The sequence below is a fragment of the Onthophagus taurus genome, chromosome 7, assembly GCF_036711975.1.
Source record: "Onthophagus taurus isolate NC chromosome 7, IU_Otau_3.0, whole genome shotgun sequence".
NCBI lineage: Eukaryota > Metazoa > Arthropoda > Insecta > Coleoptera > Scarabaeidae > Onthophagus > Onthophagus taurus.
Window position 1 is genome coordinate 17,425,926 of NC_091972.1, and position 15,339 is coordinate 17,441,264.

At 33.7% G+C, this 15,339-nt stretch overlaps 1 protein-coding gene across 3 annotated transcripts in view; it reads right to left on the reverse strand.

The window, feature by feature from the left end:
- The window catches only part of LOC111420470 (probable Rho GTPase-activating protein CG5521), a 31,096-nt gene that overhangs the window by 5,553 nt on the left and 10,204 nt on the right, over window positions 1-15,339 (reverse strand). For all 3 annotated transcript variants that reach the window (XM_023053472.2, XM_023053462.2, XM_071197941.1), the window contains 7 exons: window positions 12,899-13,481; window positions 7,950-8,227; window positions 7,726-7,893; window positions 6,668-7,672; window positions 5,927-6,616; window positions 1,075-1,361; window positions 789-1,009 (listed from right to left, as the gene is read on the reverse strand). In XM_023053472.2, coding sequence (XP_022909240.2) covers window positions 789-1,009; window positions 1,075-1,361; window positions 5,927-6,616; window positions 6,668-7,672; window positions 7,726-7,893; window positions 7,950-8,227; window positions 12,899-13,481 — 3,232 coding nt within the window. The remainder of the gene's footprint in view (window positions 1-788; window positions 1,010-1,074; window positions 1,362-5,926; window positions 6,617-6,667; window positions 7,673-7,725; window positions 7,894-7,949; window positions 8,228-12,898; window positions 13,482-15,339) is intronic.

A 15,339-nucleotide genomic window follows, 5' to 3' on the forward strand; every position in this document is an offset into this window, starting at 1 on the left:
AGTAATAACCGCAATGCAGTATCTTGGAGAGAAAGTTGATACAGACAAAGAGATAGGGAAGGATTATTATTATATAAGAGTGGGATATTCACTAAGGGAATCGACAACAGAAGATTGGAATGAGATGAAATGGGAAGAGAACTGAGGAATTAGGAGCAGGGATATACAGAGGCAGGAGAGAAGGACACAGATACAGGAAGGGAGATATAATGAAAGATATGGGGAGACATAGACAAAAGATCTGCTAAAGTGTCTGTTTATGGAAGGGGACGAGGAAGGGAAAAGATTGCTGGCGAGTTTCCGCTCTGGAAACGAGGAAATAAGTATTTGGGTGAATAAGGACGAAAGGTGGTGTAGGCTGTGCAGGGAGGAAGTCGAGACGTTGGACCACATGTTGAAGGGATGCAGTGAGTTGAGGGAGGAGGCGATGTACCAGAGGCATATTTTGGGAAAGGGAGGTGAGGGCAAGAGATGGATGAGCGAGGTGGTTGGGCGATGAGCCGAGGGTGTGGAGGAGGATAGAAAGATTGGTAATATATATTGATATGAAATTGTAAACGTTGTTGCATGCAATAAAACGCTTACTGTAAAAAATAGATAATATTAATAGTATGACTTAAAAGTATTTTGTCAGTTATATTCGAATTTCCTTCTATTGAGGTTTTACTGTAGTAATCAAAAATCGTTAAGTTATCATCACCATGTAAGGCAGTTAATATTAATTAGATTAATCAAGAAAAAAAAAACAAAGATTTAAAGGTTAAAAAATTTTCCAAAATAATTCTAACCTCTAAATTTAGGTTCACGTTGTCCAACTTTTTGAGAATGCCCATGAGAATCTAAAAGGGCGCTACATAACATTGAAGCATCACCGCTTGCTGAACCTGAAGTACAAAAAGGGCTCGGAGTCGCAACTGGACTATAAACCCTCGAAATAAAATCTTCGAATGTAGTGTTATCTTTGTGTTTTGTTACGACGGTATCCAAAGATCGAGCTCTTTCTTCATAGCTTAAAAAAACAACACATTTTTATTTAAAAAAAAAATAATAATAATAATCATTTTTGTAACTTACTATTGTTGATAAAGTGGTAATGTACTTCGTTTCGCTCGGCTACCACAAATAACCGCAGCTCTTATAACCCCAGCAAGAATATTACTTTCAATGATCGCCTCGTCGTGTAAAATTCCAAAATAAGGTACCTCTCGTTTACAATTAATAGTAACTCGATTTAAATTGTTTCCTAACGGATAAACAACGATGAGGATATCACAAAATTCCGTTGGGATTATGTCCCGTCTGTAATCTCGGTTGTGTTCGGACCAAACGATGTGGACTTCATCGTTTCCAAGATGACGCGTCTACAAAATAAAAATAATAACAATTAATAAATCGTATAAAATTAAAATCTTTTTTTTTTCATTTGATTCAATTCATTTTTTGGAATTAGTTAACACTATTTCTCTGAAGTTTTGACGTCTATTTGGCGTTTTCAAAAACTGTTAACGCCATCTATGGAGTAAAATTATAGAATTCTGTGGTAAAGTCAAAAATTAAATTTGTTATCGCGTGAAGTCATTTTAAAATAAACTGTCAGATATCAAATAATGTTTTTTTTTAAATAATTTATCAAATTGTAAAACGAAGAAATGTTTAAATAGTATCTTAAAAAACAAGTTTGGTAAGACACGCTTGAAATGTACGAATTCAAGTTGAAAAACGAGTGGCTTTTTAATGAATGAGTGCTTTAAGTCTTATGAAACGTGTTTTTTATGCTATTTTTTATAATTCGCGTTTTTATCCTTTTTTTTTAACAAAAATAAAATAAATTTTGACAATGTAGGGAAATAGGTATATTCACCTGAAAAAAATGTTTCATGTACACGTCTCAAAATAAGAGAAATTGCTCAGAGTTCAATGTCCTCATCGTTGTGGACCTTGTATTCGATGCTAAGAACGAGTTTCATCCATTGACAAAAATTGTTACATTGACAACTAAAAAAATTAATGACCCAATGTCACCAACTTAAACTGGTTCCATAAAATGTTACTAAAATCTCATTAGAGCACCCGTTTGAGTACTGTAATAGCTTTCATTTCCGTCGCGAATTACAAAATAGTATATTATTATATGAGCATGTAATGAGGGCTATTATTCACTAAGATTAAGTTTGTCACGAGCATAGCGAGTAGCATAATTAATCTGAGTGAACAATAGCTCATTATATGTTATATGTTCACGACTATTGAAATTGATTCCATAAATTTATTTTTTAAATACATTTTTTTAAAGTTTAAACGTCAAATGTGACACAAATTCAATGTTACAACTGTAACCAACTTCACAACAATTTGTCAAAATTAAATGTCAATTTTATAAAACGTAGTTTTTTTTTACGAAAATTGATTAATTTATGGTTAAATCATACGAAAAACGGAATTTGTTTAGGTTTTTTAATGTAAAACCTTTAGAAACTCCTAAAAAATTGAATTAAATTGACGTTTTCTGAAATTTTAACGTTTCAAATAATTATTATTAGTCTGTCAAGTTGATTACCCGTGAATAATGATTATTATTCATTCCGTGAAAAATGACTTCCCTTTTGTTCTAGAAAACTCATTCATAAGGTATATATTATAAGGTAGTCGTGGACAAAAGTCTTTTTAAATCCAGCAATGACCTCGTTTACGCTTTCAATAATTATCTGTCGCCTTGCCTTATACCTGCAGAAATGCAGTCACCTTCATTTGTTCGCTTTATGAGTTCTCTTAGTATTCTTATGGATTTATCGTTCACGTTTCCTTTTGAACCTACTGAGGTTCGTTATGTTTCTTACCCTTACTGTATCGAAGGCTTGCTTCAAGTCTACAAATCAGAGTTCTATAAGTTGTGCAGGTCAAGACAACCAAGGAAACATCTATGACACACGGAGAAAAATCACCTGAGATAAATAAGAATAGAAAAGATAGATAAATAAGACTGCACCACGACAGGGTGTAAAAAGATAAACATTCTCAATCTCTGCCCTGAGTGTAGGCAGGTGACATCTTGATATGAGAAAGGCTGATAAAACGGCTGATCAACTATTCTAAGCAATTATGTCAGCAATTATTTCAAATTCACTATTTTTTTTTCTCGCCATTTACATTTTGCCAATGTTTATTGTTTATCTATCCTTTTTTTCCTTGCATCATAATTTTCTCTTTGTAGAATTTGTATTCTTTGTATACTTTCAGACAATTCATAGCATCAATGTGGTTGTTGGCATACATCAGCTCATAGAACTGCAATGTGGCTATCATATTCTCTTAAATTGAGTTAAAACATGTTACAGTCGGTACGATATTTGTTGATCCAAAATTGCCAGAAAGGAAAAAATCAATGACGTTCTATTCTCGGAGAGCAACAGTTATTCACGGCTTGATATTTGCAAGCAGTCCACGTTATTTCTCGAATATTTTTTGCACTTTTGGTGAATATCTAAGAAACTAATTAACGGATTTGCAGCAAGCTTTTATTGTGAAAAATTAAGTTATAAAAAAACGTAATAATTACGTATATTAGAAGCTGTAATAATTAAACTTTCTGTTGCCACATCAATTCGAACCTCGTTTTCTAAATAATTATTTTCAACTTTAACATTTTGACAACACTTCAACCAGTCTTCAACAGCAACCAACGAAAATTCTTCTTCTGTCAGAGTTTTCACAACGTTTAATTTAAATAATACATTTCTCTTCCCTACTTTATTTTTAACTTGAGCCCATATCATTTTAATCGAATTTAAATCGGGATGGTAGGGTGGGAGCTTTAAAGCCACATGTCCGTTTTCTTCTAGCAGACGACCGAATTTGTAAACAATGTGTTGTTTTTTATGATATTTAATAATATCATACTGCTGTGGCTTACGCAAATTCGGCGAAAAAGGTATATTTTTACTTAGCAACCAGTCTACGATATCTGCTTTTTTTGAATTGCAAGTAGGTGCTTTATGTATAGGGTGGTTCAAATTCGATGTCCGAATAGGCTATCTCGGAAACTATAAGAGTTAGAAGAAATGTAGCTTGCATGTCATGATCTCATTTTTCGAGAAACTGCTAATGCCGAAAACCTCAAAGCGCTATCGTCTTTTGTTTTTCTCCTAAAGGCCAAAATTGAAAATATCGTAAAACCAACAAGTGCAATTATCTTGGTTATTATTATAGGTGGAGTATTATAACTAAGACATTATATGGACACTTTTTTTTGGTTTTTAGATTTTGACATATCACGACAATTTTGATTTTTTTAAATGGAAACAACCACGATTATTCGCTTATTAAATTCGTTGTTTTTTTCTAATTACAAAAATATAGGGTTTGACAGGTCTATTTCTTATTGTTTTAGAATAAAGCTAAAAATAAACATTTTTTTTTTAGTATTGTCAAAGAAATTAAATTTACAGTTTCCTGTAAATTATAACTAAAAATTAAAAAAACATATTTCAGATATATGAAACAAACACATTTGTTGAACCATTTAATTTATATTTGTTTTACACAAAAGTTGGAATAGATTGCATTACTTCACATTTTTTATTAATATTTAATATTATTATTAAATGACCTTGATAAATTATTGATAGATGGCGCTCATATATATATATTTTCTTTATATTTTTTAATTCAAATAAACAGGAAAATTACGAAAAAGTTATCATGTTAGAATGTTACATATTAGAAAATAAAGTAAATTTTATATAAATTTTTAGTAGAATAATTTTTAGTTACAGTACCGACTTTACAGGAAACTGTAAATTTAATTTCTTTGACGACACTAAAAAAAAGCTCATTTTCAGCTTTATTCTAAAACAATAAGAAATAGACCTATCTAACCCCATATTTTTGTAATCAGAAAAAAGAACGAATTTAATAACCGAATAATGCTTGTTTCTAAAACCGAAAAATTTTTTTTGACTACGTCATCAAATTCTCTGTAAAAAAAGTGTCCATATAATGTCTTAGTTATAATATTCCACCTATAATAATAACCAAGATAATTGCACTTGCTGGTTTTACGATATTTTCAATTTTGGCCTCTAGGGGAAAAACAAAAGACGATAGCACTTTGAGGTTTTTGGCATTAGCAGTTTCTCGAAAAACGAGTTCATGACAGGTAAGCTACTTTTTTTCTAACTTTTATAGTTTCCGAGATAGCCTATTCGGACATCGAATTTGAACCATCCCCTGTATATTATGATAGGGTGCATTGTCACTTTCGACAACACATTTTGATGGAAGATTTGGAACTAGCTTCTTTGTAAGCCACTTCTCATAATTTTGCGAGTTCATGTCGCTATGATAATCTCCGCCTTTGGTTCCAGATTTAAAAATCAAGAGACAGTTAGGTACGAAACCCGTTTCACCACCAGCGTGAACAATAACTAATCGATTACCTTTAAATATGGGTGATAGTAAACCATTAGTGCTATTGTCTGTCCAACTATTGGAACTAGTATGACCTGCGCGAAATATTATTCCTCTCATTATTCTCAAGTTGCGTAAATCAATTGCAATTCACGATAAATAAACGCTCATTGCAAGTATAAACACCTGACTTTCGGGGTGTCGGATGTTATAGATTTCAAGAATTTGGCTTTTTTGAGAAATTTGGCTCAACAAATATCGTACCAGCTATAATATCCATGAAGATTGACAGAACATGATAGTTTTACGACTCTCAGCAATGCAATCTCCCTACAGGTGATTATTAGCAAATTAGTCTCATATCAAGCTACAAAATCGTGTAAAAGAAATTTTTGTGGTCAACACTAACCTCTTACATAAATTCACCTCACTTATAATTTGTAAATCTATTTGATCAACAATTTTGATAAATGCCTTATTAAGTATTAATTTTAATTATAAAATAATTCAATTTGCTTACCTTACTAAGAACAGCTTCTGGGGTATCACCAGGCATTCTTGTAGCAACATGAAAAATAGCCTCCATAAAACTTGTCGCTATATACGGAGCAGTAAGTCCCGTTGATCCTTGCCTATGCAACCCCCCTAAAAACCCTGTATGTCCCTCCAATTCAACCTCCCACGCTAACGAAGCCAAAAACTGTTCGTACGCCGCACTCCCACCTTGATTCGATAAAATCGTATTTTTATCTTCTTGTCCCGCAGCGACATAAATCACCGCAACTTTATGGGTTTCCCGACATTGTTGGTTATCCAAATTCCTTAATTCTCGCAATAATCGCTCCGTTTTCGATAATAAATGAAGGTCCTTTCGACGTTCCCAACCCGATTGTCCTAATTGAGAAAAAAGTAATCGACATTGTTGGAATTCGTTGGAAGGGGTTGTAATTTCGTTGTTTGATGATGTCGTCGAGGTAGTATCTCCTTGGGGGCTGCATCGACTATTGGGACGCGAAGCGGGTTGCGCGATCATTCCATCTTGGTGTTGGTTGGTTTTGTTGTGGTCTATCTCAGAGTTTCGTTGACTAATCACTGAAGCTATAGCTTCTTGTTCTATTTCGATTGATACGGGTGATAAGGCGGGTTCGTTTAGTTTTTTATCGAAAGATTCGAGACATTCGGGGCTTGTATGTCCTAAATATTGTAAAAGCTAAAAAAAAAGATTAAATTTATGTTTTGATTAAAATTTATGATTACTTACATCATCTAATTGGTCTAAATCTAACGCAGCATTTGAAGTATCAGGTAAGATATTCGGATTACGATGTCGCATAGCTCTTTGTGGTAAATGAGTTTGAGTTCCAACCATTAAACTTTCTGGTTGAATACTACCCAATCCCCATTTCCCCCCACTTTCCTTAATGAAAGGAATATTTACTTCTGGAACACTTTTTAAGCTATCCGGTGATCTATACAAAATAGACGCATCCCAACAAGCTTTCCCTGACAAATCCCTTAATAAAACTCGAACTTGTTTATTAGCAGTTGATAATCCGGCTGTTACTCCACCTCCAGGTAAATCTAAAGCGGGCAACTCAACCAAACTCGCCACCACGTTTGGATTTAACATAAATAACTGGATGTTTGGGGCGGTGAAAATATTTGCAGAGAGCTCATCCGATGTTAAATTGGGAACATCATCGTGTTCAGCGACTAAAGAACTCAACCTCGCCGCTCCAATAGCCATTGGAAAATGTCCTAAATGAGTTACTAAATGTGCTAAGATCGTTTTTGCGCAAAGCGTAACCGCTTTCTGGCAATGTTGCGACTTAGGCGATGGAGAATTACTTTGTGTGTTGTGATCGAAATTTTCTAAAAGTATATTTGGGTCAAAATCTTCATTGAAATTCGGTTGAGTTAAACCACCACATTCATCCAATGTATTTCCAGTTATTATTTTATGTAAAACAGTGAATATCAGCAATAATAAACACGTTCTATTATCACCATATTCCGAAATTGTTAATAACCTTTGAGGTCCAAGTTTCATACACCACTCTCCTAGACATAATAATAAAGCAGTTCCTAATGCTTTATCCGTTTCCCCAGCTGTAGAACCCAAAGGTGCGTGCAAAAATAGGGCCGAACAAAGGGTTTGGATCACCGAATCAGCTATTCGAGGGTATTGAGACCATAATAATCCGGCGTAATCGCATAATAAGTATAATGTATTACTGGCTAACTGTGCTATAACTTTGTTGTTGAACTAAAATTTAAAATGATTAATTTAAAATAATTTCAAAGTTCATTTATATTTACTTTGAGAGCTAATAGAATTACGTTCATGGCATCGACCACTTTAGGATGATAAGTTTGATTTGTTAATTCTCGATAAACGAATATTCCCAACGATGATAAAGCTATACAACGTGCCATTGCTGTGGATTCGCGACGTCCCGTTCGTAACAAAATATTTACAACGTGTTCCTATTAAAAAAAATAAAAGAAATCAAAAAAAAAAGTTAATAAAATTAATAACTTACTTTTATATCAGGACATGAAATAATTTTAATATCCAAACTTGGTTCTAAAACCGATAGTTGAGTGAGATTATCGGGGGATGCAAGTAGAGCTCCAAGAATTGAAACGGCTTCCGCTCTAGGAGTTGATTTCGAAAAATCCGACGAATTTAAGATAACGTTACATGCGTGGATTAAATCTAATATTAATAGGGAGAAACCGGGAAGTTTAAGAGACATAAATCGAGGGCCCAAATGTCGTAATGCTGTGTTTACGGCCGATTTCGATGCACTATTTAATGCTGAAAAAAAAGGATTATCACAAATTATTACGTAATAAAAAATTTGTTTCCTTTTTCAAACGGTAAAAGTTATTAAGTTATAAAGTTGTAATTAATATTAAATTTTGATTGAAAAGCTATTATTGACGATAACAACGTAGAAAATATTTTAGTTCGAAAGTTCTGAATGAACAACCCGAATGAGCAAACTTTGAAATCTCTATGAATAGTGGGACCTGAAGAAGTTCTAACGAACCAGTTACGCGAGACACCCGTATTTAAAGAAGATCCAAAAACTTGAAATTCTGTACGTTTTCCTCATCTTGGTTCTTTACCATCTACGTAAGTGAGTATTTAGACTATTTTGTTAATTATGTAGTTGCAAATTTAGTCCTCTTCATTGTATGGTACATGAGCATGTTTAGTAATTAATTTTTATTATCTTTTAAACTTTCATTATAAACTGTTACTGGTAATATTTTTATCTTATTTTGTAGACTCAACGCACCTACCTACTGGAAAGTGAAAGGGACTGTAGTATGAAAGTGATCTTTAGGAACTTTGGAAGTGGGTGTCGTTGAAGAATTTAATGGTGTTAGTTTTAAGGTTTTAAAAGGGTTAATTTTAAGCGTTGTACGTTCTTCTGCGTGTTAAAGGATTAACGCAAAAGGAATGGCACCTCAGGGCACACATTCTTTTCTGAGGAAGGGGGTGATGTAACAAACCGCCCTGTATATTAAATTGCGTTTTGTATAATTATTTTGCTTAAGTCAGCTTTATCGCGTGAGGCGTTGATGCGCCACCGAGTTCGACTCGGGGAGTCGAGTACCAACTACCAAGGTAGATAGAAGCTACAGTCTTCCCCTTGAGTTCGCCCCATTTCATATTATTTTTAATTTAAACTCTCAATACTAAATTCGGAAAGGCTTCTAAATACGCTGGTGGTTTGTGCTGGGTAATTTGCTAGAGAAATCGAATCCTCAGATCGAAATTGTGCCTTGAAGCCAGTTCCATAAGTAAGCATAATTAATTACTATTGTTTTTGAAACTCATAATCATCGCTAGTGTTTGTATCCGTAATTAACGTTCCGTTATCCAAAATTTGTTTAATTAGTTTTCTTTTTTCTTCTTTAATATTTTATCTTAATTTTTTTTGGTTGTTTTATTTTTCTATTTTTTTTATATTTTAATTTCCTTAATTTAATATATTAATATTTTATATTTTTTATATAAATTCTTGTTTCGTATTATTTCAATTTCAACACAAGGGCTAATGATCCTCCCTCCTTTTACTCATTAACTTCTTAAACCGTTCGGCCAAGTACGTAACTTGCCTGGTGGCAGCATCTTAAAAATCTTCTATAATTTTTTCTCTTTTTCTGTAAGTACGCGCTACCGTACTTCTATCTTTTCCCGTCCGCATAACGTTGGTGGCGGTGTTCCTTCCCTCCGCCTACATTACATTCGCGGCGGTGGTGTTCTTCCCCATCTACATTACATTGGCTGCAGCGCCCGTTACATTGGTGGCAGGTGTCCCTTCCCTCCTCTAATTTTACATACTTGCGCAATGAGTAATCGAGAATTGTTGACAGCTAACTAAGGTAATTGACATCTGGTTGGGTTCTGGACTTCGAACTTTTCGTTCATATCATGCTTCAGCTACAGAGTATCCACTGACTCTTGTTGAATTGTACACTTTCTTGGGCTCCCTATTCTTAAAATATTCTGTCGTGTGGATTTTATTTTTTACGTGTGTATTGCGATATTTATAATTATAAAATACGAAAATTCTAAAAATAACAAACAAAGACAAGTAGAAAGGATTTTTCTTCTGCAGGCCACGGCTCCGGTGACCCGACTTTCATAGGATACTATGACGACCCGCGAAAACTTAGATTACTTTAAATGTAACATATTCAAATAACATCAAATATATCTCAAATGAGCCGGTAGATATAACAGAGGAGGGGAGGGAGGGATGTCTGATTATTGGAGGGGACTTTAATACAGGAATAGGGGAAGAAGGGGGAAGAGGGGAAATGGGGGACGAGGGAGAGTGGCGACGGTCCAACGATAAGATTATGAATGGAGAAGGAAGGGAGATGCTGAGGTAGGTAGAGAATACCTTGCCAAAATAATTCTTGTTCGCTAATTGCCCCGGTGTGATATGACATACCAGTGTGATATCAATATCTTTCTGATATACTAAATATAATAGACTTAAGTAAAGCTCTACTGATATAAGAATGTAATTTCTTTTTAAGGTTTGGGTTCTTAATACGCTCTAGTATGCTTCGGGAATTTGTTATAATTATCGCTTCAGGGATTTCTCTTTCCAAAGTTAGTGCAATTGCTTTTAAGATGGCGTAAGCCTCCACAGAAAAAATAGTTGATTGATCTGGCAAGCGGTAGTATTCTTTAATCTCCAATGAAAGGGCATAAATCCCGCATGAAACACTTTTCGGCTCTTGAACCAGCGAACCGTCCGTACATATGCAATATGCATCCGGCCATGTGTTCTTTATATATTGCTCAATCTCCTTACCTACCACACTAATCACTCCACTGTTTGATCTTAAGCATTTATATGATCTAGGGACAAATGTTATCATCGGTACTAGCATTCTAACGTTATATTCCATGGTGTGCATGTCATGCATTTGTTTTCTGTACAACCCAACTCAACCCAACTTTTCTGTACCCAACCCAACCTAACCCAACGGCCGTGAAATGAAGGTTTGCGAAATCCTATCTACTCTAAGACTTCTAATCAGATATCTAGTACACAACAGTCTTGCTCTAGCTTTAATAGATGTTTTACCTGCTTCAATCGTTAACGCATTTGTTGAAGAAGATCTCAGGGCACCAGTATAGCTCTATAGGTTTCATCGCTAGCACATTAGCTGCAGTTTATTCATCATAATTTTAGGAATAGGCATTAGTATCCACAAACCATATTCAATTCTGGATTTGAGTATTGTTCCATATAGAGTACTTAATATTATAGAATCCCACACCCCCAATATCGAGTTCGCTAAGGATTAATTAATTAGGTTAATACCTCCTTTACAGGTCATAACTATTGTATTGACTTGTTCTTTCCAACTTAGTTTCCTGTTGATATGAAATTCCAAGTACATGAAGCTCTCCACATACCCCATAGGGCTTGTCTAGAAAGGATTTTTCGACCTCCAATGCTCGATTCATGTGATTTTTCGCAGTTTCAATGTTATCAGAAGTACAATATACTACTAAATCATCGGCATTGCTTATCGCAATTACATAAAGTTCAATTAGGTCTTGACTAAGGGAGGCAAATACAAGGTGATTCACATAAGAACCGACACAGAGCAGGGACATGTAGAGGACAATAAGTTAAGATGATTTAACGCAACTTATCTCTATAGTAAGTTGTACTATAACTCTGAGGAGTTATACACCTTCAAAGTTGGCTCTTAAATTTTTAAAAAGTTTAATATCTTCGTAATACATTAACCTAAAAAACCCAAATTTTGTATACGTTATGAGTGTACCAAGGGTATTAATTGATACCAAATTGCACTCAATTGAGGCATTTCAAAGGATTGATTAAGTGTGATAGTACCCTAAATTTTGACAGATTTTTTTAACCTTTTGGCGGATTTAATACATTGCTACTTCATTTCATGTGGAATTTAATTCCAAAACTTTTCTTACTCTTATTATTTTTTAAAAAACTTTGTCATTTTCATAAAAAACTTAAATAACTAAAGACACGTATTTCGTAATGTTACTTAAAATAAGCGAAAATTCAGTAGTCGGCTATGAAATTGTAAGTCAAACTTGACAAATAGATTATAAAGTTATTTGACGACAAGGTTTTATAACCTATTTATTAAGTTTGACGTACAATTTCACAGCCGACTACTGTATTTTCGATGATTTTAAGTAGCATTAACGAAATACGTGTCTTTACTTATTTGAGTTTGATATTGAATGTTTTAAAAATTTAAGACACAACTTTGAAGGCTTATAACTCCTTAGGGGTACAACTTAGTATAAAGATAAGTTGCGCTAAATCATCTTAATTTATTGTCCTCTACATGTCCCTGCTCTATGTCGGTTCTTATGTGAATCACCCTGTATATATTGAATAAAATTGGACTTCAAGGAACTCCCTGTTGGAGGCACCTGTAGCTTATTCTGTTCCCAACATTTTTTGTGTTATTTTTAAACTTAAGTATCTTCTTAAGTAGTGTTGGTGAACAATCGTTGAAAAAATCGGAGGAGTATTTCTACCCAGCATAATCAGGATCAACGCAGGGGTATGGACATTATCATATGTCGCACATATATCATTAAACACAGCCAGTGAAAAATTTTTTTCTTCTTGTATAGGTTATGTGCAATCAAAACGACAATAAATGATGTACATTTTGATGCAAAGTTATTAAATTGGTGCAAACATATGATTATATGTACGATTCCCGTTTATTTTTATTCGTTGTATTTTAAAATTTAAGGATTTTAAGGTTCCTTAAACAGTTAGTTGTGTTATTATATAAAACAGTTTCTCCTCAATGAATAACGATCTCAAGTAAATCAAAATCTATAATACATGTCAAAGTGTTGTTAAGTTGGTAAATTGTTGAATTTGAAATTATAATTTTTGACCGTTTAAAAAAAAACTTTATAACATCATTTTATTCTTACCTAAATGTAAAGCTCTATAAAAATGAGCCATATAACCTCGATGTTGCGGTTCACAATTCAACGTAATCGTGCAAAGAAGTTGAAGCGCCGTCAACTTCCCGGCCTCGTAACTACTCGGTAACGTTAAAGCCCCAAAACACCATGGAACAATTAACGTTAACGGCGGAACCAATTCCGGCGGTTGGGGCGTACTTTGATTATCAAAAGAAACTCCTTGATTCAATTTCATTTTAATCAAAGTATCCGTCAACTTCACCAAGTACTCAAAAACTTGGGCGTGAAGTTTCGGATCGGAAATTTGGTTCACGTCACCCAAAGAACCCAACATCCTCCGCCATAAAATAACAGCAACATCCGGTAACCAACCGCGAACGGTTCCACCGCAAATAACTCCGCGGTATTCCCCGGATAATTCTTGGACGTTTCCGTCGGACAAAACATCAACAAGTTGTATTGGCGAATCTTTGATCGAGTTAGATTCTATTCCGCTTGATGGAGCTGGACTTGGTGATCTTGTACGATCCGTTGATTCATTATCCGCTTGTCTTAAATTATCCAACGAATGTGAACGCCTTTGACGATGCTAAAAACAAGAAATATTAAAAGATTATTAAAATATTTATTATTAAAATATCTCAAAAAAGTAACTAATATTTTTGTATTATAATTATTACCAATTTAAAATGAGGAAAATGTATATGAAACAACGAATGTCTCTTCATCTCTAACAACAATTAAGGTACACCCAAACTAAAATTATTTGTTTATCGTCCCAATTTATTTCCCACTTTAATTGCACAATAATTCACATCGTTACCAATTGCTTTAAAAAATTTCAAGTCTTAACGAACCGTCAAGGTGACCATAAAACACAAATTGATATAACGTTGTAATCGAGATTACTTCAATTGAAGTTCAAACGGAATAAATGAAACGAAAACATCAAAACAACGCGACATAAACTCGTGCGCGAACTTCGAAAACCTAAAAGCGCTTTGGCACTTTGTCACGTTGAAAAAAAAAACGTAACAGTTTAAATTTAACTTTTGGAACTGAACGTGGTTCAAACGAGGGAATTTAAAAATTAAATTAAATCGAGCGTCGAAAAAGGTCGTTTTAGTGATAAAGACCACCACCATGTGGGTTTGTTCCAATTAGTTTTAACGCTTTTTAATGTGTGTAAATTGGATTAAATGTTTTATCGGGAAACAAGGTAATTATCAGTTTTTTTTTTCTAATTTTATAGCGAGCGTTAAAAAAAAGTGAATTTTTATTGTATGTAATCGTGTAAATGGGGAATGATAGTAATACATTTCGTTAAAAATAGATAATGACTGTGACATGTGTTTGATAAAAGACGCAATTAGTAAAGGTATTAAATTTCATAAACTAAATAATTTAAAATGAATGTAAAGTTATGTTTTTATACAAAATTAAAGATTAAATGATTTTATCTTAAGAAGAAATCGATGTAGACCAGATTATGTATTAAATGAGTAAGGAAAACTTCCTCAACAAACAAGTGTTGACTTAAATATGCTTAGAAGCGGTCTCAAATATTTCATTAAGTATCAATAACTCCGTTAAAATCGACAATGATTGGAAAGTTTAATGACAGTTAATCCTATTTGATTGAATGTATTACTTTATTTAAGACAAATTGGGTTAGATAGGCATAATTGAAAATCGTATTGGTAAACAATATTGTTGGGGCTTGCTAAGGATACTGCGTTGGTGTATTTATAAGTTTCCTAAATTTAATGGTGTAACGATGGTTTTAAAATGCTTTAGACGGAAATGCTCCATAGAAACAAGACAAATCAACATACAATATGTAACCCAAGACGAAATGACGTCTTTATAATCCATCATCTAGATTCTAGATTGAGTTTCCTCATCAACTTACTGCCTAAAATGATTCCTAGATATTTAACTTTAACAATGGTCTGTTTTTGAACCACTAATACCGAAGATGTCCTCAATGACCTATACTGATTATGTTAAGAAGACTATAATTAACTGGTCATTCATTATGATGGTAAGATTGCCAAAACGCTCTTAATCTTATAAGTCATTTTGACTGTAATACAAGAGTCCAAGCAACCTGGATTAACAAGAGTTTAAGATTAAATTTTGGGTTTAATCAAAATTAAAGAGAGAATATTTAGTATGAACTACATAACTGCATTGGTATTCAGGGTTGATCAAGAGGATTACAAAAAGATTCTATTAAAAAATAATACCGTGGTCTCTCTACAACGCAGAGTAAGCAGGAGCAGAGCTCTTATTTTAACATCTGTTCGGCTGTCAATAAGATTTGCGCCGTTACGTCAACTTATATATAGCTGCTAGCTCAACAGATTGTATCGAGAATCTATGAATACTCCTAATTAATGCAAAATACCATATTAACTCAAAAACTTATTAATACATATTAAAGC